Source organism: Pseudophryne corroboree, chromosome 3 (assembly GCF_028390025.1).
Source record: "Pseudophryne corroboree isolate aPseCor3 chromosome 3, aPseCor3.hap2, whole genome shotgun sequence".
NCBI classification, from domain to species: Eukaryota; Metazoa; Chordata; class Amphibia; order Anura; family Myobatrachidae; genus Pseudophryne; species Pseudophryne corroboree.
Window position 1 is genome coordinate 383,895,791 of NC_086446.1, and position 23,707 is coordinate 383,919,497.

General features: G+C 48.9%; 1 protein-coding gene across 2 annotated transcripts in view; it reads left to right on the plus strand.

Moving 5' to 3' along the window:
* The window catches only part of LOC135055670 (transmembrane ascorbate-dependent reductase CYB561), a 424,857-nt gene that overhangs the window by 392,529 nt on the left and 8,621 nt on the right, over nt 1–23,707 (plus strand). For both annotated transcript variants that reach the window (XM_063960007.1, XM_063960006.1), the window contains one exon: nt 4,054–4,157. In XM_063960007.1, coding sequence (XP_063816077.1) covers nt 4,054–4,157 — 104 coding nt within the window. The remainder of the gene's footprint in view (nt 1–4,053; nt 4,158–23,707) is intronic.

Sequence of the window (23,707 nt, forward strand, 5' to 3'; positions counted from 1 at the left end):
CAAAATGGAGTCTCTAAGGTGGTCATTCCGTGTTGATCGCTTTCTAGCAGTTTTTAGCAGCCGTGCAAACGCTATGCCGCCTCCCACTGGGAGTGTATTTTAGCTTAGAGGTGCGAACGAAAGGATCGCAGAGCGGCTACAAAATAATTTTGTGCAGTTTCTGAGTAGCTTCAGACCTACTCAGCGCTTGCGATCACTTCAGACTGTTCAGTTACTGTTTTGACGTCACAAACACGCCCTGCGTTCGGCCAGCCACGCCTGCGTTTTTTCTGCGCACTCCCTGAAAACGGTCAGTTGACACCCAGAAATGCCCACTTCATGTCAATCACTGTGCGGCCAGCAGTGCGACTGAAAAGCTTCGCTAGACCCTGTGAGAAACTACATCATTCGTTGTAATAGTATGTTGCGCGTGCGCATTGCGCCGCATGCGCAGAAGTGCCTTTTTTTGCCTCATCGCTGCACAGCGAACGAACGAATGCAGCTAGCGATCGACTCGGAATGACCCCCTAAGAGCGGTGATATCAGGTCTGGAGGAGGGGGAATTCCTGGTATCCCTGGATATCAAGGATGCGTACCTCCAAATTCCGATTTGGCTGCCGCATCAAGCTTACCTCCGATTCGCAATGGTGGACTGTAATTTTCAATTCCAGGACCTGCCGTTCAGCCTATCCACAGCACCGAGGGTGTTCACCAAGGTGATGGCAGAGATGATGGTTCTCCGCAGATAGGGAGTGAATAATTCCATATCTGGACGATCTGCCGATAAAGTCGTAGACCAGGGAGACCATGTTACAGTCCATAGCTCTCACAACCCAGCTTCTCAGGGACCATGGTTGGATCCTGAATCTTGCAAAATCACATTTGGAACCTACCAGGAGGTTGTCATTTCTGGGAATGATCCTCGACACGGAAGTGCAGAGGGCGTTTCTTCCAGAGGATAAAGCGTTGGTGATACAAACAATGGTCCGGTATGTCCTGAACCCAGCCCCGGTGTCAGTTCATCAGTGCATTCGCCTTCTGGGAAAGATGGTGGCTCTGCAGTACGGGAGATTTCATGCTTGGTCCTTCCAACTGGATCTCCTGGACAAATGGTCGGGATCTCATCTACACATGCATTCGTCTGTCGCCAAGGGCAAGGATCTCACTCCTCTGGTGGCTGCAATTGCCTCACCTTCTGGAGGGCTGCAGGTTCGGGATTCAGGACTGGATCCTTCTAACCATGGATGTAAGTCTCCGGGGCTGGGCTGCAGTCACTCAAGGGGAAACCTTCCAAGGAAGGTGGTCAAGTCTGGAAGCCGGCATGCCGATAAACATTCTGGAACTGTCTACAATGGTCTTCTCCAAGCAGCCCATCTTCTGGGAAATCGGGCCATTCAAGTGCAGTCGGACAATTTTGGCTTACATAAATATGTATGGCTTACATAAACCGACAGGGCCGAACGAAGAGCAGAGCTGCAATGTCAGAGGTAACAAGAATCATCCTCTGGGCAGAAAAACGCGCATTGGCGCTGTCAGCAATCTTCATTCCGGGAGTAGACAACTGGGATGCGGACTTCCTCAGACACACTCTCCATCCAGGGGAGTGGGGACTCCATCCGGAGGTGTTCATGGTGGTAACAGATCTTTGGGGTGTACCTCAAATAGACATGATGGCCTCTCATCTCAACAAGAAGTTTCAGCGGTATTGTTCCAGGTCGAGGGACCCACAAGCCATTGCGGTGGACGCCCTACTGACTCCGTGGGTGTTCCAGTCGGTGTAAGTGTTTCCTCCACTTCCACTCATTCCAAGAGTTCTAAAACTCATAAGGAGAACACAAGTTCAGGCAATCCTCATTGCTCCGGACTGGCCAAGAAGGGCTTGGTACGCTGATCTTCTGGATCTACTGCTAGAAGAGCCGAGGCCTCTTCCTCTTTGGGAGGACATGCAGCAGCAGGGGCCGTTCGCTTATCAAGACTTACCGCAGCTACGTTTGACATCATGGAGGTTGAAAGCCAGATACTAGCTCGGAAGGGCATTCCAAACAAAGTCATTCCTACCCTGATACAGGCTAGGAAATGAGTAACGTCTAAACATTACCATCGCATTTGAAAAAAATGTGTCTTGGTGTGAATCCAAGAAGTTTCCTACGGTGGAGTTTCAACTTGGACGGTTTCTCCTCTTCCTCCAAGCAGGTGTGGATATGGGCCTGAAATTAGGTTCTGTAAAGGTCCAGATTTCGGCCCTATCCATTTTCTTACAGAAACAGTTGGCTGCCCTCCCTGAGGTTCAGACCTTTTTGAAGGGTGTTCTGCACATCCAGCCTCCCTTTGTGCCGCCTACGGCGCCCTGGAAACTTAACATGGTGTTGCAGTTCCTCCAGTCTGACTGGTTTGAGCCTCTACAGGAGGTAGAGGTCAAGTTTCTCACGTGGAAGGCTGTCACTTTGTTGGCCTTGGCTTCTGCTAGACGTGTGTCGGAGTTGGCGGCTTTGTCATGTAAAAGCCCATACTTGATCTTCTGTGAAGATAGAGCTGAGCTCAGGACACGTCTGCAGTTCCTTCCGAAGGTTGTGTCGGCATTTCATATCAACCAACCTATTGTGGTGCCAGTTGCAACGGACTCCTCAATTTCATCAAAGTCCTTGAATGTTGTAAGGGCTCTGAAAATCTGTGTGAAGAGGACTGCTCGTCACAGAAAAAATCGGACTCTCTGTTTGTCCTGTATTATCCCAAGAAAATTGGGTGTCCGGCTTCTAAGCAGACGATCTCTCGCTGGATCAGGTTCACTATCCAGCATGCATATTCTACGGCAGGCTTGCCGTGTCCTACGTCTGTTAAGGCCCACTCTACTCGTAAGGTGGGTTCTTCCGGGGCGGCTGCCCGGGGTGTCTCGGCTTTACAAATATGCTGAGCGGCTACTTGGTCGGGGTCGAACACGTTCGCAAAGTTCTACAAGTTCGATACTTTGGCCTCTGAGGACCTGATGTTTGGTCAATCAGTTCTGCAGGAGCCTCCGCGCTCTCCCTCCCGTTCTGGGAGCTTTGGTACATCCCCATGGTACTAATGTGGACCCCAGCATCCTCCGGGACGGAAGAGAAAATAGGATTTTAATTATCTACCGGTAAATCCTTTTCTCGTAGTCCGTAGAGGATGCTGGGCGCCCGCCCAGCACTTCATGATCCTGCAGTGGTTACTTAGTTCAGTACTGGTTAGTTCTTGGTAAGTACTGTTTCGTTACTTGGTAAGTAATATTGTTAAGCTGTTGCTGTTGTTTCAAGCTAGTTAGCTTGGTTTGCCTTGTGTGTGAGCTGGTGTGAATCTCGCCACTATCTCTGTATAATCCTCTCGAAGATGTCCGTCTCCTCGGGCACAGTTTCTAGACTGAGTCTGGTAGGAGGGGCATAGAGGGAGCCAGCCCACACTCTCAAACTCTTAAAGTGCCAATAGCTCCTAGTGGACCCGTCTATACCCCATGGTACTAATGTGGACCCCAGCATCTTCTACGGACTACGAGAAAAGGATTTACTGGTAGGTAATTAAAATCCTATTTTCAAACACATTCTGTAACATGACAGTTAGGAAGCGGATTGACTGGTCATTTATCACTCTTTATCAGTGTCCACTTTATCACTTATTAAGGCTAAATACATATGGGCCATAAACTGGACAAGCACGCTTACAGAACCTGTAGAGGTCCAGCTCTCCCAGCATGCCCTGCCTTCTGAGAGTTTGGGAGCCCTATACACATTATATAACTGAAAGATATAGAAAACATCAGACAATATCTGTGTAACATGTCCTCCACTTAACCAAATGGTTTAACTGATGGTAATCTGTACCATTGATTATTCTGTGATATTGCCAGGGTTTGTTGTAGGCATGGCAACATTTATTAAAAATGTAACAAAAACGGATACTGTGCAATACTAAATGTAACATTACTGACGTTTCTTTAAAATCACTGCTTACAGCTGCTTCTGAGTCAGATACCTGCATGTATTCCAGTATGAAAGAAGAGATTATATTATACATCAATGATGATTTCATACCAACGTCTTTCTTTCTTTCTTTCAGGGATTGTTGCTGTTTTTCAGTTCCACAAAAAGAACGCCATTCCTGATATGTACAGCCTGCACAGCTGGTTAGGCATTACCACGTTTACCCTCTACATTCTGCAGGTGGGGCACTGTGTTTATTCTGTGTCAGATCAGCTCACAACCTGCTGTCAGTTCTAAGATACTACACTCCACTAATCTTGTATAACTATCTGTCTTGGCACAGTGTAAGCAACAAATCTAATGAAATGTACATGGGAGGGCTAGCCTGATGGAGTAGAAAAAAATGTGTATAATTTTGATGCATATGTGTGGAAAGGTGTTACCCATTGTAAAAACACAGTATTTCATTCCTGAGAAAGTCTTTATACCATTAACCTAGATAGCATCCAACCTGAAAATGTAGAAATCCATGCTGTACAGCTGTAGTACAGGGGAAAGATGACTATAATGTAAAGGGTTGGGTGTGTGTGTGGTCACAATACCGATGGCGGGATCCCTGCATTTAGATGCCGGGGGGTGAAAGCACAGCGAAGCCACTTGCGGGCTCGCCACGCTGAGGGCTCTGTTCTATTCCCACTCTATGGGTGTCATGGGAATAGTTCCTGTTGGTCAGCATGTCTACCGTCGACATAGTGAGGGGGTGGAATGTAGATGCCGGTGTTGTGAGACCACCGGTCACATAACTACATCCCAATGTAAAGGATATGCTCGATGCTTTACTTGAGGATTGGTTAATAATGCAACTCTCTTTAACAAAAGGTCTCTTTCCTTCATTTGGGGGACACATTTATTACACTTGGGGTTGGAGTGGCATGGAGGCAGGTGTCACCACTTAATGAATTAGCTAATTAGCTTCTATAAAGCTCCTCCCCTCTGCTGAAGGAGTAGGTCAGCACTGAGTATATATTATATAATAAAAAAATAATCCCTTTCCCTCCTTCTCTATGGGCTGGTATCTTCCCTGTTCTCCCTAGATGGATATGTGTGTGAGTGCGGAGTCTCTTCTTACAGTTTGCAGGCTCTCTAAAGAGCGGATACTGTTGGCTGAGAAGGTATGGTTTTCACACAGTTCCTGCTGGATTGCGGGGTTCAGAAGCAGGAACCCAGGCACAGGGAAGGTGGGAGGCACCACAGTACAATCCCCAGTAGCTGGGAACGCAGCTGGGTGCCTGGACACTGCCAGCAGCACGTGAAAGACGCATACAGGAAGTGCACCTCTATCACCCTAACAAAAGGGGTATATACTTAGTGCTTTCGCTTACGTCCTAGAGGATACTGAGAATCCATTTAGTACCATGGGGTATAGACGGGTTCACTAGGAGCCTTGGGCACTTTAAGAATTTGATAGTGTGCGCTGGCTCCTGCCTCTATGCCCCTCCTACCACACTCAGTTTAGAAAATGTGCCCGGAGGAGCCGGTCATGTCGCTGGAAGCTCCTGAAGAGTTTTCTGCATTTATTTTTTCTGTTGGTTATTTTCAGGCAGGACTGGTTGGCACCAGCCTGCCTGCTTCGTGGGACTTAAGGAGGGGAATGGCCCAACCTCTTGAAGGGTTAGTGGTCCCGTTCCCCGCTGATAGGACATAGCTCCTGAGGGAACTATTTGCACGCCCCACCATGGCAAGCGTACATTCCCGCAGTACACCACTACCACTAACAGAGCCAGAAGATAGAAGAGTGGTGAGTACTAAGCCGGCATCCCGGTTAGCGGGTCGCTGGTCATTGTGGCAGCATGAGGGTACGGAGATGCACGGCTTCTACAGGGGCGGCGGAGTCTCCAGACTCACTACACAGTGCAGATGCACCGCTTCTGAGGGAGCGAACGGAGTCTACACTACGGGTGTACACAGTACCCAGACTGGCATTATAGACTTAAAAGGCCGCTGACTCCATTTTAAGCACTAAAAATCACCTCAACCAGTATAAAAAAGTGGGAAGACCGCGTGCCATTGAAGGGGCAGGGCTTTACTATGAGCCGATCCAGCAGCTCACCTCAGTGGTACCAGGGGGTCATAGCAGGGGGGGAGCGCTTACTGGTGTACTAAATCCCCAATCTGGTTACTTAGTCTGCGACCCGGCTAAGCTTGGCATTAGCAGTAAGGGTGTTGTGTGCTGGCTCCAGGCTATCTCTGTGTCTCTCTTGAAGGGGCTCTTTGTGGGTTAATTGTGTATTTAACCTGTTATTGTGACAGTGAAAGCACACACACACAGGATGTCAGACAGAGTGTGTTTCATGTAAGGCACAGTGTTCCTCATCTCCAGGTAGTTCACTACAGTGTACTCGGTGCAGTGTACCCTCCCAGGCTAGCGGGGCAGAACCAGCTTAGCTGGATTCCATTAAGGGGAATGATCTAATATTTCTACTAAATTGTCCTGCAATGAGAAAGAGACGCAATACTTAAGACAATCGACATACTTTGGCCCATATCCTGCAGTCTGACTCTGAGGATGAGGGTCAGACATCGAGGAGGGGGAGGTGGATGCAGAGGTAGGGGAGGCTACTCTGTCACAGGGAATAGAGGCTCTCATAGAAGCTATTCGAGAGGTTCTGCATATCCCTGATAAGGTAACAGAGGAGACTGAGGAATCTTATTTTATATAAAAAAAGAAATCCTCAGACACTTTTCCTGTGTCAGAGGAACTAAATACCCTATGTGAAGAACCGTGGGTTAATCCTGATAGGAAATTTCAAATCCCTAAAAGGTTGATATCATCTTTTCTCTAACGTCCTAGTGGATGCTGGGGACTCTGTAAGGACCATGGGGAATAGACGGGCTCCGCAGGAGACTGGGCACTCTAAGAAAGATTTAGTACTACTGGTGTGCACTGGCTCCTCCCTCTATGCCCCTCCTCCAGACCTCAGTTAGAATCTGTGCCCGGCCAGAGCTGGGTGCTTTTAGTGGGCTCTCTTGAGCTTGCTAATAAGAAAGTATTTTAGTTAGGTTTTTTATTTTCAGAGAGCTTCTGCTGGCAACAGACTCTCTGCTACGAGGGACTGAGGGGAGAGAAGCAAACCTACTAACTGCGGCTAGGTTGCGCTTCTTAGGCTACTGGACACCATTAGCTCCAGAGGGTTCGAACACAGGATCTTAACCTTGGTCGTCCGTTCCCGGAGCCGCGCCGCCGTCCCCCTCGCAGAGCCAGAAGACAGAAGCTGGCAGAAGCAAGAAGACATCGAAATCGGCGGCAGAAGACTCCTGTCTTCACATGAGGTAGCGCACAGCACTGCAGCTGTGCGCCATTGCTCCCACACTAACCCACACACTCCGGTCACTGTAGGGTGCAGGGCGCAGGGGGGGGCGCCCTGGGCAGCAATTAAGTACCTCCTGGCAAAAGCAGCATATATGCAGTTGGACACTGTTATATGCATGAGCCCCCGCCATTAATTTTTACACAAAATCGCGGGAGAAGCCCGCCGCTGAGGGGGCGGGGCCTTCTTCCTCAGCACTCCCCAGCGCCATTTTCTCTCCACAGCTCCGCTGAGGGGAAGCTCCCCAGGCTCTCCCCTGCACGATAGAGAGGGTGGAAAAGAGAGGGGGGGCACATAAATTTGGCGTAAAAACAATATATACAGCAGCTACTGGGTTAACACTAAGTTACTGTGTGATTCCTGGGTCATATAGCGCTGGGGTGTGTGCTGGCATACTCTCTCTCTGTCTCTCCAAAGGGCCTTGTGGGGGAACTGTCTTCAAATAGAGCATCCCCTGTGTGTGTGGTGTGTCGGTACGTGTGTGTCGACATGTCTGAGGTAAAAGGCTCCCCTAAGGAGGAGATAGAGCAAATATGTGTGTGAGAGGGTGTCTCCGTCGACAATGCCGACACCTGTTTGGATATGTGTAAGTGCTGAGGTGAATTTATAGCACAAAAGATTAGAGAACAGACAGGAAATCTACCCATGTCTGTCCCTGTGTCACAGAGACCTTCAGAGTCTCACAATGCTCACTATCCAAAATAATCACTGATATCGACACGGAGTTTGACTCCAGTGTCGACTACGATAATGCAAAGTTACAGCCAAGATGGCTGAAAGGTATTCAATATATGATTATTTTAATAAAAGATGATTTGCATATCACTGATGACTCATTTGTCCCTGACACAAGGGTACACATGTTAAGGGGAAGAAAGCTGAGGTAAATTTCCCTCCTCTCATGAGGAAAAAGAGCGGGAATCTCCAGACAAGAGACTGCAGCTTCCCACAAAAAATTCTCAGGCAGTATCCTTTCCCCACTAGGGCCAGGATGTGTTGGGAATCTTCCCCTAGGGTGTCCTGTTTGCACAGAAGGTAGCACTAGCTATTCTCAGGGATCCTGCAGATAGCGTGCACATTCTAGTATACTACTCAGACCGGCGATTGTGTCGGCATGGGTTTATAGCGCTGTGGCAGCGTGGACAGGTACCTTATCAGCAGAGATTGAGACCCTAGTATGTATATAGATATATATACATATATATATTAAAGATGCTGTCTTAAGTGATATATATATATATATATATATATATATATATATATATATATATATATATATATAAAACATGCCCAAAGAGACATGAGTATACTGGGTCCTAGAGTCAAAGCTATGTCGATTTCTGCTTGACGTATCCTGTAGAATATGCAATGGACAGATGATGCCGACTTAAGAGGCATGTGGAAGGCTGAGGATTGTGTGGAGAAGGGTTCTCGGACCTGGTCTACACAGCTATAGCTGGTAATTCTGATATTTTGCCTTATATATATCAAATGCAGCCTTTCGAATAAAGAAACAAGAAAGTCCGAGGTGCGTCCTTTCTTGCCAGAGGCGGGGGCACAGGAAAGAAGCTGCACAACACCGCTAGTTCCCAGGAACAGAAGTCCTCCCCGGCCTCTACAAAAATCCACCGCAAGGCGGAGCTAGGCCCGGTGGGGGCACGCCTTCGTCAGTTCAGCCACAAGTGGGTACACTCCCTGTTAGATCCCTGGGCAATAGATATTGTGTCTCAGGGATACAAGCTGGACTTTGAGAAGATGCCCCCTCACCGACGGCCCTGCCGGCTTCCCCCCACGAGAGGGAAACAGTGTTAACTGCAATTCATAAATTGTATCTTCAACAGGTGGTGGTCAAGGTTCCCCTCCTTCAACAAGGAGGGGGTTATTATTCGACCATGTTGTAGTCCCGAAACCAGACGGTTCGGTCGGACCCATATTGAATTTAAAATCCCTGAACATATACCTGAAAAGGTTCAAGTTCAAGATGGAATCGCTAAGAGCGGTTATTGCAAGCCTGAAAGGTGGAGATTTTATCGTGACTCGGGACATAAAGGATGCATACCTTCATGTCCCCATTTATCCACCTCATCAGGCGTACCTCAGAATTGCGGTACGGGATGATCATTACCAATTTCAGACGTTGCCGTTTGGTCTCTCCACGGCCTTGAGAATATTCACCAGGGTAATGGCGGAAATGATGGTGCTCCTGCGGAAGCAAGGTGTCACTATTATCACGTACTTGGACGATCTCCTCATAAAAGCGAGATCAAGAGAGCAGTTGCTGAACAGCGTATCACTTTCTCTGGAAGTGAAACGGCAACACGGCTGGCTTCTATATATTCCAAAGTCGCAGTTGGTTCTTACAGCTCATCGGCCTCTCCTAAGCATGATCCTAGACACAGACCAGAAAAGGGTTTATCTCCCAATAGAGAGAGCTCAGAAGCTCGTGACACTGGTCAGGAATCTATTAAAACCAAAACAGGTGTCAGTGCATCACTGCACTCGAGTCCTGGGAAGGAGGGTGGCATCATTCGAGGCCATTCCCTTCGGCAGGTTCCATAGGAGGACCTTCCAATGGGACTTACTGGACAAGTGGTCCGGATCACATCTTCGGATGCATCGGTTAATCACCCTATCCCCCAGAGCCAGGGTGTCTCTCCTGTGGTGACTGCAGAGTGCTCACCTTCTCGAAGGTCGCAGATTCGGCATTCAGGACTGGGTCCTGGTGACCACGGATGCAAGCCTCCGAGGGTGGGGGGCAGTCACACAGGGAAGAAATTTCCAAGGGCTGTGGTCAAGGCAGGAGACTTGCCTTCACATCAATATCCTGGAACTAAGGGCCATATACAACGCCCTAAGTCAAGCGGAGACCCTGCTTCGCGACCAACCGGTTCTGATCCAGTCAGATCGCAGTGGCTCATGTAAACCGCCAAGGCGGCACAAGGAGCAGGGTGGCGATGGTAGAAGCCACCAGAATTCTTCGATGGGCGGAGAATCACATAAGCGCACTGTCAGCAGTGTTCATTCCGGGAGTGGACAACTGGGAAGCAGACTTCCTCAGCAGGCACGACCTCCACCCGGGAGAGTGGGGACTTCATCAGGAAGTCTTCACGTAGATTGCAAATCGATGGGAACTGCCACAGGTGGACATGATGGCGTCCCGCCTCAACAAAAAGCTAAAAAGGTATTGCACCAGGTCAAGGGACCCTCAGGCGATAGCTGTGGACGCACTAGTAACACCGTGGGTGTTCCAGTCGGTCTATGTGTTTCCTCCTCTTCCTCTCATACCAAAGGTGCTGAGAATTGTAAGAAAAAGAGGAGTGAGAACAATACTCATTGTTCCGGATTGGCCAAGAAGGACTTGGTACCCGGAACTGCAAGAAATGCTCACAGAGGACCCATGGCCTCTGCCTCTCAGACAGGACCTGTTGCAACAAGGGCCCTGTCTGTTTCAAGACTTACCGCGGCTGCGTTTGACGGCATGGCGGTTGAACGCCGAATCCTAGCGGAAAAAGGCATTCCGGATGAAGTTATTCCTACGCTGATAAAGGCTAGGAAGGACGTGACAGCAAAGCATTATCACCGTATATGGCGAAAATATGTTGCTTGGTGTGAGGCCAGGAAGGCCCCTACAGAGGAATTCCAGCTGGGTCGATTCCTGCACTTCCTACAGTCAGGAGTGACTATGGGCCTAAAATTAGGGTCCATAGAGGTCCAGATTTCGGCCCTATCCTTTTTCTTTCAAAAAGAACTGGCTTCACTGCCTGAGGTTCAGACGTTTGTTAAGGGAGTGCTGCATATTCAGCCCCCTTTTGTGCCACCGGTGGCACCTTGGGATCTTAACGTGGTGTTGGGTTTCCTGAAATCCCACTGGTTTGAGCCACTTAAGACTGTGGAGCTAAAGTATCTCACATGGAAAGTGGTCATGCTGTTGGCCTTAGCTTCGGCTAGGCGTGTGTCAGAATTGGCGGCTTTGTCATGTAAAAGCCCCTATCTGGTTTTCCATATGGACCGGGCAGAATTGCGGACTCGTGCTCCTGCTTCAAAGCAAACTATTGCTCGCTGGATCTGTAACACGATTCAGCAGGCTCATTCTGCGGCTGGATTGCCGCATCCAAAATCAGTGAAAGCCCATTCCACAAGGAAGTTGGGCTCTTCTTGGGCGGCTGCCCGAGGGGTCTCGGCATTACAGCTTTGCCGAGCTGCTACTTGGTCGGGTTCAAACACCTTTGCAAAATTCTACAAGTTTGATACCCTGGCTGAGGAGGACTTTGTGTTTGCCCATTCAGTGCTGCAGAGTCATCCGCACTCTCCCGCCCGTTTGGGAGTTTTGGTATAATCCCCATGGTCCTTACGGAGTCCCCAGCATCCACTAGGACGTTAGAGAAAATAAGATTTTACTCACCGGTAAATCTATTTCTCGTAGTCCGTAGTGGATGCTGGGCGCCCGTCCCAAGTGCGGACTTTCTGCAATACGTGTATATAGTTATTGCTTAATAAAGGGGTATGTTATGTTGGCATCCATTGGTTGATGCTCTGTTGTTTGTTCATACTGTTAACTGGGTAAGTTTATCACAAGTTATACGGTGTGATTGGTGTGGCTGGTATGAGTCTTACCCTGGGTTCCAAAATCCTTTCCTTGTAATGTCAGCTCTTCCGGGCACAGTTTCCTTAACTGAGGTCTGGAGGAGGGGCATAGAGGGAGGAGCCAGTGCACATCAGTAGTACTAAATCTTTCTTAGAGTGCCCAGTCTCCTGCGGAGCCAGTCTATTCCCCATGGTCCTTACGGAGTCCCCAGCATCCGCTACGGACTACGAGAAATAGATTTACCGGTGAGTAAAATCTTATTTTCCCTTTCCTCCTGAGGATAGAAAAAAAATGGGATAGTGGATGCATCAGTAATCCAGGCTGCTCCAGAATATTGTATTGCCTGTCCCTGGTGCAGCCTCCCTAAGAGACACGGCTGATCGTAGAATTGAGAATACACTCAAATCTTTGTATACAGCTGCTGGGGTGGCACAGAGACCCACTATAGCATGTGGGTGGATTACTAAGGCCATTGCAATATGGTCTGGTAACCTAATTGAGGGGTTAGGTACCTTGCCTAAGGGGGAGATTATTTTAATCCTGCACCATAAAATTTGCAGAGTCTTTTATATGGTGGAAGCCATAAAAGAAATAGGCTTGCTTAATGCATGCACCACTGCTATGGCAGTGTAAGCAGCCAGAGGCTTTAAGTCTACGCCAGTGGACTGCCAACGTGAACTCCAGGAAAGGCGTGGAAGGCCTACCCTACACATAAGAGGCCTTATTTGGAGATGAACTAGACAAATGGATCTCCAAAGCTACTGCGGGTAAGTCCACGTATCTTCCTTCTGCAGCTCCCCCAGCCAGGAAGGCTTACTCAGGACCTAATCTACAGTCTTTTCGGTCTGCCAAGTTTAAGGGCAAAACCAGAGGTTCTTCTAAAGCAACCAGAGGCACTAGAGGTAAACCACGAAAACTAGCAACTACATTTTCACAGGAACAGAGCTCAAGTTCTGCTTCTTCAAAGCCTTCAGCATGACGGTGGACCGCGATGCCTGGAAGACCGGCATGTGGGAGCCCGACTAAAAATTTTCAGTCACATATGGACAACATCATGCCAGGATCCCTGGGTCATGGATCTTATTTCACAAGGCTACAGACCGAAGTTTCAGGAGCTCCCACCTCACAGATTCTTCAAATCAGGCTTACCAGTTTCACAGAAAACAGGTATACCCTTACAGGACGCCATTCAAAAACTGGTACAGACTAAGGTCATTGTTCCAGTTCTGCCTCATCTGCAAAACAAGGGATATTGGGGGTAATTCCAAGTTGATCGCAGCAGTATTTTTGTTAGCAGTTGGGCAAAACCATGGCCCTCATTCCGAGTTGATCGCTCGCAAGGCGATTTTAGCAGAGTTACACACGCTAAGCCGCCGCCTACTGGGAGTGAATCTTAGCTTCTTAAAATTGCGAACGATGTATTCGCAATATTGCGATTACTAACTACTTAGCAGTTTCAGAGTAGCTTCAGACTTACTCTGCCTGTGCGATCAGTTCAGTGCTTGTCGTTCCTGTTTTGACGTCACAAACACACCCAGCGTTCGCCCAGACACTCCCCCGTTTCCCCGGCCACTCCTGCGTTTTTTCCGGAAACGGTAGCGTTTTTTCCCGCACGCCCATAAAACGGCCTGTTTCCGCCCAGTAACACCCATTTCCTGCCAATCACATTACGATCGCCGGAGCGATGAAAAAGCCGTGAGTAAAAATACTATCTCCATTGTAAAATTACTTGGCGCAGTCGCAGTGCGAATATTGCGCATGCGTACTAAGCGGAATTTCACTGCGATGCGATGAAAAATACCGAGCGATCAACTCGGAATGAGGGCCCATGTGCACTGCAGGGGAGGCAGATATAACATGTGCAGAAAGAGTTAGATTTGGGTGGGTTATTTTGTTTCTGTGCAGGGTAAATACTGGCTGCTTTATTTTTACACTGCAAATTAGATTGCAGATTGCACACACCACACCCAAATCTAACTCTCTGCACATGTTAAATCTGCCTCCCCTGCAATGCACATGGTTTTGCCCAACTGCTAACAAAATTCCTGCTGCGATCAACTTGGAATTACCCCCATTATTCCAACCTGTTTGCAGTACGGAAACTGAACGGTTCGGTAAGGCCGATTTTGAACCTTAAGTCATTGAATCCGTACTTATGAGTGTTCAAATTCAAGATGGCGTTTCTGAGAGCGGTGATCTCAGATCTGGAGGAAGGGGGGATTCCTAGTGTCTCTGGTTATCAAGGATGCGTACCTTCACATTCCAATCTGGCTGCCTCATCAGGCTTATCTATGGTTTGCACTGCAGGACTGCCACTACTGGTTCCAGGCCCTGCCATTTGGTCTCTCCATGGCACCGATAGTGTTCACCAAGGTGATGGCAGAGGTGATGTTTCTACTCCGCAAACAGGGAGTAAACATAATTCCATACCTGGACGATCTTCTGATAAAGGCACAATCCAGTATTTGCCTCTCAACCACTACTCCTGGATCACGGGTGGATTCTGAACTTACCAAAATCTCACCTGGAACCGAAGCAGAGGCTTTCCTTTCTGGGAATGATACTGGACACGGAATCTCAGAGTGTGATCTACCCTTCCCATTATGCAGGAGTGGTGCAGTCCTTTTGTGCTGCGTGGGACTTTGTGAAGGGAAAGTAGAACTTCCTGGTTCTAGATACTGCTGGCTGTAATATATGGTGCTGTTTTTGCTCCTCTTCCCTGATGCTGTCAACTTCTCAGGAATAATAAGTTCTTTCATTTAATTTTATCTATTATTGGCGCTATTCTGACATTTGTGCAGTTACTCAGTGCCCTGTGTATTTTTCTTGCATTTGGAAATTTGTTATACTGTATCTGCGTCCGCTGTTCATTGCGTGGCCGCGTGTGGGCTATGGTGGACAAAGCCAAACCCGTCAAATCAAAATGTGAGACTATGGCTTTGTTTTGCACTTGTGCGAAGTGTAATGTTGAATTACCGTGTGGGCAGGTAGACTCTGGGGCGTTGTATGCAGATTGTCAGACAAGGCCTAGTGTCGTGCAGGTGTCTGAGACCAACGCATCTGCTCTGGCAGGGCCGGAATGTGCAAAGGCTCTAGGTTCTTTAGTGAGAAAATCACTGCTGCACTTGCTTCCTTGATGCATGTTGCCAAATCGTTTTCTCCTGGCTTTGCGACTCCCCAATTGGTGTCTCATCCAACCTGATTCCGTACTATGGAGCGTACAGCTTCAGAGTTTGAAAAAGATTTGCCTTATTTGTACCGCTTTTTCGAGGTTTCTCAGCTGCGTGAGGTGCATAGGCATCTTCCTCCTGCCAGGACTCCGTTAGAAGTTTGGGATTCAAAGGAGCAGGTGGGTGAGCTTGCAGAGACTCTAGTTGTCCCAGAGGCGGAGACTCTACAGTCTTTCTCAACTCAGTACATGGCAGATCTCATTGCAGTTGTGCACAACTCTTTGTTCTGTTGCATGTGGATTCCCAAGCAGTGGCTGTGCATCCATTCAAGCGTCTGCACAAGAATGTCGTTACTTTCCTATCTTCTTCAGATCGCTCTAATCTCATGGGATAAGCATGGAAGGGCACCATAGAAACAGTTGACCAATCCTTGCAAATTTGCTTCCTTAATCTACTTCTAGCGAATCATGTGTCCAAGTGGACTTTACCTCCTAAGCTGCTGTGGTGTGTTTAGCTAAAAACCTGACTTTCTGTTTAGGGCTCAGCATCATTTAAGGATCCGCTTGATTAAAAAAATTGGTTTAGTTTCTAAGGCTCCAAGTTTGTAATCTGACCTTTACTAGCATCAGCATGAGTGGCTTGAGCTATGGAGACTTGATCTGACAATCCCTGAACGAATCACTGAAGTTCTGCAACAAGATTATCTACTAGAGGTTGGCGGATCAAATTTGAGGTGCAGCAGCATATGTGTGTTAAACCCATGCAAGACTATGCTCAGGTAGTGTCCTGAGTTTCAGCTATGACCATACTCTGCTAGACGGACCCTTTGACACCTTGCTTAGAGTCTGGCTGCTCCAGTTCAGAGACCATTATTATTTCCTGAGGTTACATAAATCGACCTCAGGGGTTCACCACCACAGTGTTTTTCTTTACATCACCGCTTTTACCCTAGATGCGGAGAAAGGGTGGCATTGGACCTGGCTATCAATTCTTTGCTCTCGGATGGTGTCATTGCTCCAGTTTCACAGCTACAGCAGAAACTGGGGTTTTACTCCAACTTGTTCTTGGTTCAGAAGCCAAACTGCTCATTCTGGCAGTTTTAATTTTTTTGCCTTGAACACCAGGTTGTAGGAGCATCATTTTTGAATGCAATCTCTGAGCAGTCATCCACAGCATACAAGCCAACAAATTGTTTGCCTGACTAGACGTCAGGGACACGCATCTTCATGCACCAATTTGGGCAGGTCATCATTCACTTCTTCGTTTTGCAGTTTGATCCACTCACTAACACTTCCAGGCTTTACTTTTCAGAATAGCCATGGCTCCACAGGTATTCACCAAAAGTATGTCTGTGATGCCGAGTATACTGTGCAAGAAAGGTATCACAATTCTACCTTATTTAGATTATCTACTCGTGACAGCCAATTCAGCTTTACAGTTACAAAAGCACTTATATTACATGGTTCCTGTACTTCAGGATTGCAGCTGGATCCTGAAATTTGAAAGGTCTCTCTTAATCCCTCGCCAGCGCCTTCAGTTCCTGGGGGTGGGAGTCCATAGCACGGACCTTACAGATCATGGTCACGACGGTACTGTCAGTGCCTCGTCTGTCGACCATGTTGTACATGCAGCTGTTGGACACAATGGTCTCCACCTTTTAGACCATTCCATACACAAGGTTCCACTCGTGGGAATTCCAGTGGGAAATTCTCCAAATTAGATGGTGTGTTCAGCGCCCCTCTCGTTTCAGTCTTTTGTTCTGTCTATCAGCACTTGTCAATCTCTCCATTAGTGGCTGGTTTCCGATCCGCTTGTCCAAGGATGTTCCTTAGTCACTTCAGATTGGTATTGTGACCGTGGACACGAGTATCCTAGAATGTGGTGCCATAATATTATATCTTCAGCTCCAGGGGCTTTGGTTACTGTCTAAGACGGCAAGATGGCTCTGCCGTTCAATGTGCTCAAGATCCGAGTCATGTTTCTAGCTCTCTTGGAAGCCCATGCTGGGCAGTTTGTGTTCAGGTGAACAATGCCATGGCAGTGGCGTATGTAAATTGTCAGGGGGATACACAGAGCGATGGCAGAGGTGGCCGAATCCTTTCCTGGGTGGAGGCTTTTGTTCTGCCACTCTCAGCGGTGTTCCTACCAGAAGTGGGAAATTGATTAGCAGACTTCCTCAAAAGAACCACGTTTATTTTGTGGAGTGGTTTCACAATCCAGAGGTCTTCCAACAAGTAGTTTGGAAGTGGTGCTTTCCACAGGTAGTTCTCATGGCCTATCAACACAACTTCAGGGTTCCACAGTTTTATGCGAGATACAGGAACCCACTGGCATACAGAGGATGCCTTGACAGTTTTGTGGGGGTTTTCATGTAGCATTTCTGTTTTCCTTCTAAACAAGTGTTGCCTCGGGTACTCAAATGCATCAAGGATCAACGAGGGATGGTAATCCTAATGGCCTCCAAACTGGGCACGCAGGTTGTGGTACACAGACATTCTCTTTATTTTGGCAGGGCCCAGGGGGCTCCAGACCTGCTTCAGCAAGGTTCGTTTCTATACAAGGACCTTCCTTGATTTTAATGGCCTAATTTTTGAGACCGAGCATTTGAAAGCTAAGGGGTTTTTGCCATTGGTAGTCTGTACGATGTTGCGTGGCCAGAAACAAGTTGTCACGTAACTACCAGAGTATGAAAAGGGTTAATACTTTCAAGTTTCGCTTCTTGGCTTTCAGTTGAGGTGGCTTGATGCTGGTTTGAAGCTTCGTTCTTTGAAAGTACAGAGTTCAGCCTGTCATGTTATTTCCAAGGGTATTTGGCCCTTCTTCCAGGGCGCCGACTTTTTTTGCAGGGTGTTGTGACAGGACGGTCCCGTACGAAAGCACTCGCCGCTTTCGCATCCCGTTGGCTGCGCACAGAATGGAAGGTCAAGTCACACGAGGCCTGACCACATAGGGGATTCCTGCTTACCGTCAGTAACCGCCTGTTACTGACTCCACCCACTGCGTTGTGGGTGGGTTTTGCTGCCACCACCAAACTCCTAACCTGCCGTGGCGTTTGGAACCACGGTTCTGCTCTGTATGTGCCGACGCACTGCCTTACCACACCTGTGTGGTGTTGACGAATCCCCACTAGCCACTTGCTAGGCCTCTACCGGTAGCTGGCGGAAGGCGGAACTTGGAGACGTTAGGTGCTTCCCTGGACAGCCGGAGGACGGGGCTAGGTTTGGCATAACCCTGTAGGTCACAAGATGAAGCAATCTTCTTGAGGCAATGATGTTTATTTGCTCAATAATAACCTTTAAAAAGGCTCCTCCCTATTGCTAGGGGCAACAGCATACAATCAGATGTTTCAGCAGAATAAAGATGGTACAATACAATCTCTATGGGCCAACTGCCCTCCTTTTATCCCACTCCAATACACATTACCACAGGGGGTAAGCCCGCCCTGTGGTGTACAACCAATCAATGTTTACCCATGAGCTGTGCATGCCTTGGCCACATGCACAGCTAACATTGTTCCCTATGGACAGTGGGGAGTGGTCGTTCTCCTTTGACTGTCCCATCCTGGAGGATCAGGATACGCCCCGGTGCCGTTCAGTCTAGGCTGGGGAAATTTTCCCTCCTAAAACTGACTTCCAGAAACCTGCCCGGGACCCAGCTCACTGCCTGCAGCCTGGATTTGGGCTCCAGAGCTGGGCAGCCTGGCTCCCCGGTCCAGGTTTCCGGGCCACTACGGGTGATCTCCATGGAGCTCCAGAAAACCTCTCAGCTTGTTTCACAGCTGAGCTTTTTCTCTTTCTCCCAATGCCCCTTTAAAGTGTGAGGCTGGATGGGAAAGTATTCCGTTTTTGGGGAAAAGGCCTGGGAGAATCCATCAGCCTGCACAGCCATGGATTCCCCCCTCCTGGGACACACAACCAAGTAAGTGCAATTTACCTTTAAATACATCACATTTAAAACACACTGTACATGTTATTACATTTAAAACAATGTCTTTGTTTTTCTTTTTACATCCTGTCCCCTAGTCCTGCAGCCTGGCTGCTAGGACTCTGTCTGTGCTGGAGGTATGGGGCTGGCTTCCCCCATCCTCCAGCCTGTCTGCCTGCCACTGGGGTCCAGGGAGCTGGCGCTCCCTGTCCCCCCAGTGGGGCACTCACTTTGTGGCCTCGCCGCATGTAGCGGCGCACCCCCCTGATCCGAAGCCCAGCGGCCCGGGACACTTGTCCCGGCCGCTGTGGCTCTGGCTTGTTTCAGCGCTGAGGTGCCGGGAGCGTAGCTCCCGGACCCCAGCACTTACCAACCTACTCATCCCCCCGCCGCCAGGGAGCCGGCTAGCCCGGTCCCCTGTATGCGGCGCTGGATCTGTGGCCTCGCCGCAGCGTACGGCGGGGAGCCGGGCTGCGGCGCACCCCCCTTGCCGCCCAGCAGCCCGGGACGTTCGTCCCGGCTGCCGCGGCTGGCCACCTCCGATGGGCTGAGGCGCCGGGAGCAGAGCTTCCGGCCCCCAGCGGCGGCACACACAGAGAGCGCTGCAGCGGGAGTGGATCTCCCGCCTGCAGCGGCTCTCCCTTCTCCCCGGCGCGCACACAGCTAGTGCGCCCGGGGTTGCACTGACCGCTGCCGGGAGCGGAGCTCCCGGACTCTGGCGGTCAGCGGCTCCCCTCTCCCCCGGCGCGCACACTCTGCTCAGCGCGCTGGGGGCTGCCCTCACTGCCGTGGTCTCCGGAGAGGTCCGGGACCACGGCACATCATAAAAATACATTTTTTTTAAACATTTATACAACACGGCGCCTAGCGCCCACAGTATTTTAAACCTGGCGCCAAGCGCCCATTGTCTTTAAAATGGTGCCGGGCACTAGGGGTTAACCCCTTCAGTGCCGCGGCGGCCATTTCCCACGTGGCTGGAGCCTCTCCGGCCACAGGTGTGGTATGTATTCAATCACCATTTTATCCACTGATGATAACATGGGATATTAATCTGTTCTATTGAGTCTCAAACATTTTAGCCTTTATATTCAGCAGATATTCAGTTCGCTACTTGGGAGCTAGTCTTCTTTATGACTATTGCCTCTGCTCGGCGTGTTTCCAAGTTAGGGGTTTTGTCCTGCAAGCTGCCTTTTCTCCTCTTCCATGACGATAGAGCAATTCTTCATACAGTTCCTGCATTCCAGCCGAAAGTTGGTTTGGTTTTTACACTTATGCTAGAAAAAAGATTCTCTGGTTTTTCCTCCTTTAATGACTTCCTTGGACCGGGATGATCAGTCTCTGGTACATGTAGTCCGAGCTCTGCGAAACAAAATTGAATCTATTAGCTGCACAGATTCTCTGCTTGTTTACGATGCACATAGACACGGTTGGCCGGCTACAGAGCAGAACATTGTGTGTGGATCCGCTCGGTCATCACTCAAGCCTAGACTAATGCAGGTTTACCAGCATCAGACAGGTGTCGGGCGGTGGCATTTTTTAAAATAGTTTTCTGGTTTTTGCCTCCAGCGCCGCACACTTTAGGTGCATAATTATCCGGTCAGGCAGCCTGAGTGTTCCCTCCACTGGGGACGGCTGTTGAACATCCGATGGGCCAGTGTTGCCCAGCCTTGTTGCAAGAGAAAACAGGATTTTTGGTCACTTGCTTTTAAATCCTTTTCTCTGAAGCATACTGGGGGCAACACTGCTTTCTCTCCCTCACGCTCTGTTGTGCAAGGTTTTTGGCTCTTGACCATCTTTTCCCTACTGGTTTGTTTAATTGTTCTAACAGTTTTAGTTGGTTACACCTACTCTATTAGTGGACTTTTTTAAAGAAGTACTGGCATGATGAGGTTGCAGGGGGAGGCGCTCAGAATTTAAAGCTACAATACTTTTTAGTGCCAAACTCCAGCCCAATTTGCAATGCAATGGGTCCAGTGTCAACCAACCTGCTTCAGAGAAAAGTATTCAGCGGTAAGTGACCAATAATCCTATTTTTTTTTTTTCACTTTTACGTGAAACTATGTTTTACTTTACTTTTGTTTTTTTAATTCCTATAAAAAATGTAATGTGGCTGTGAGCCTTAGGTCATGGCTGCCAGGTGATGAATTGGAATACAAGAGTTGAAAAGAGAGTAAAAGTGGAAGAGTGCATACTGTAGATAAACACAGGAACATATGTCTCAGTGCAGTGTTGCTTGTTTCTGCTCCTATGTGATCATATTTCTCTAAGGTCCTAGTGGATGCTGGGGACTCCGAAAGGACCATGGGGAATAGCGGCTCCGCAGGAGACTGGGCACAAAGTAAAAGCTTTAGGACTAGCTGGTGTGCACTGGCTCCTCCCACTATGACCCTCCTCCAAGCCTCAGTTAAGATTTTGTGCCCGAACGAGAAGGGTGCAATCTAGGTGGCTCTCCTGAGCTGCTTAGAGTAAAAGTTTAAATAGGTTTTTTTTATTTTCAGTGAGACCTGCTGGCAACAGGCTCACTGCATCGAGGGACTAAGGGGAGAAGAAGCGAACTCACCTGCGTGCAGAGTGGATTGGGCTTCTTAGGCTACTGGACATTAGCTCCAGAGGGACGATCACAGGCCCAGCCATGGATGGGTCCCGGAGCCGCGCCGCCGGCCCCCTTACAGAGCCAGAAGAGTGAAGAGGTCCGGAAAATCGGCGGCAGAAGCATTCCTGTCTTCAATAAGGTAGCGCACAGCACCGCAGCTGTGCGCCATTGCTCTCAGCACACTTCACACTCCGGTCACTGAGGGTGCAGGGCGCTGGGGGGGGGGGCGCCCTGGGACGCAATGAAAATACCTTAAATGGCTAAAAATACATCACACATAGCTCCTGGGCTATATGGATGTATTTAACCCCTGCCAGTTTTCCACAAAAAAGCGGGAGAAAGGCCGCCGAAAAAGGGGCGGAGCCTATCTCCTCAGCACACAAGCGCCATTTTTTCCTCACAGCTCCGTTGGAGGAAGGCTCCCTGACTCTCCCCTGCAGTCCTGCACAACAGAAACAGGGTAAAACAAGAGAGGGGGGGCACTAAATTGGCATATTAATATATACAGCAGCTATATTAGGGTATTAGGGAAAAACACTTATATAAGGTTATCCCTGTATATATATATAGCGCTCTGGTGTGTGCTGGCAAACTCTCCCTCTGTCTCCCCAAAGGGCTAGTGGGGTCCTGTCCTCTATCAGAGCATTCCCTGTGTGTGTGCTGTGTGTCGGTACGCTGTGTCGACATGTATGAGGAGGAAAATGGTGTGGAGGCGGAGCAATTGCCTGTGTTAGTGATGTCACCCCCTAGGGAGTGGACACCTGACTGGATGGTCTTATGGAAAGAATTACGTGATAGTGTCGGCACGTTACAAAAGACTGTTGACGACATGAGACAGCCGGCAAATCGGTTAATACCGGTACAGGCGTCTCAAACACCGTCAGGGGCTATAAAACGCCCGTTACCTCAGGTCGATACGGACACTGACTCCAGTGTCGACGGTGAGGAAACAAACGTATTTTCCAGTAGGGCCACACGTTACATGATCACGGCAATGAAGGAGGTTTTGAACATTTCTGATACTACAAGTACCACAAAAAAGGGTATTATGTGGGGTGTGAAAAACTACCCGTAGTTTTTCCTGAATCAGATGAATTAAATGAGGTGTGTGATGAAGCGTGGGTTTCCCTCGATTAAAAAACTGCTAATTTCTAAAAAATTATTGGCATTATACCCTTTCCCGCCAGAGGTTAGGGCGCGTTGGGAAACACCCCCTAGCGTAGATAAGGCGCTCACACGCTTATCAAAACAAGTGGCGTTACCGTCCCCTGATACGGCCGCCCTCAAGGAACCAGCTGATAGGAAGCTGGAAAATATCCTTAAAAGTATATACACACATACTGGTATTATACTGCGACCAGCAATCTCCTCAGCCTGGATGTGCAGTGCTGGGGTGGCTTGGTCGGATTCCCTGACTGAAAATATTGATACCCTGGACAGGGACAATATATTATTGACTATAGAGCATTTAAAGGATGCATTTCTATATATGCGAGATGCACAGAGGGATATTTGCACTCTGGCATCAAGAGTAAGTGCGATGTCCATTTCTGCCAGAAGAGGGGAGGAGTTATTTGGGGTCGGTCTATCGGACCTGGTGGCAACGGCTGGAAAATCCACCTTTTTACCCCAAGTCACCTCGCAGCAGAAAAAGATACCGTCTTTTCAGGCTCAGTCCTTTCGTCCCCATAAGGGCAAGCGGGCAAAAGGCCACTCATATCTGCCCCGGGGCAGAGGAAGGGGAAAAAGACTGCAGCAAACAGCCTCTTCCCACGAACAGAAGCCCTCCCCCGCTTCTGCCAAGTCCTCAGCATGACGCTGGGGCCTTACAAGCGGACTCAGGCACGGTGGGGGCCCGTCTCAAGAATTTCAGCGCGCAGTGGGCACACTCGCAAGTGGACCCCTGGATCCTGCAGGTAGTATCTCAGGGGTACAAATTGGAATTCGAGACGTCTCCCCCTCGCCGGTTCCTGAAGTCTGCTTTACCAACGTCTCCCCCCGACAGGGAGGCGGTATTGGAAGCCATTCACAAGCTGTATTACCAGCAGGTGATAATCAAGGTACCCCTCCTACAACAGGGAAAGGGGTATTATTCCACGCTGTTTGTGGTACCGAAGCCGGACGGCTCGGTGAGACCCATTTTAAATCTG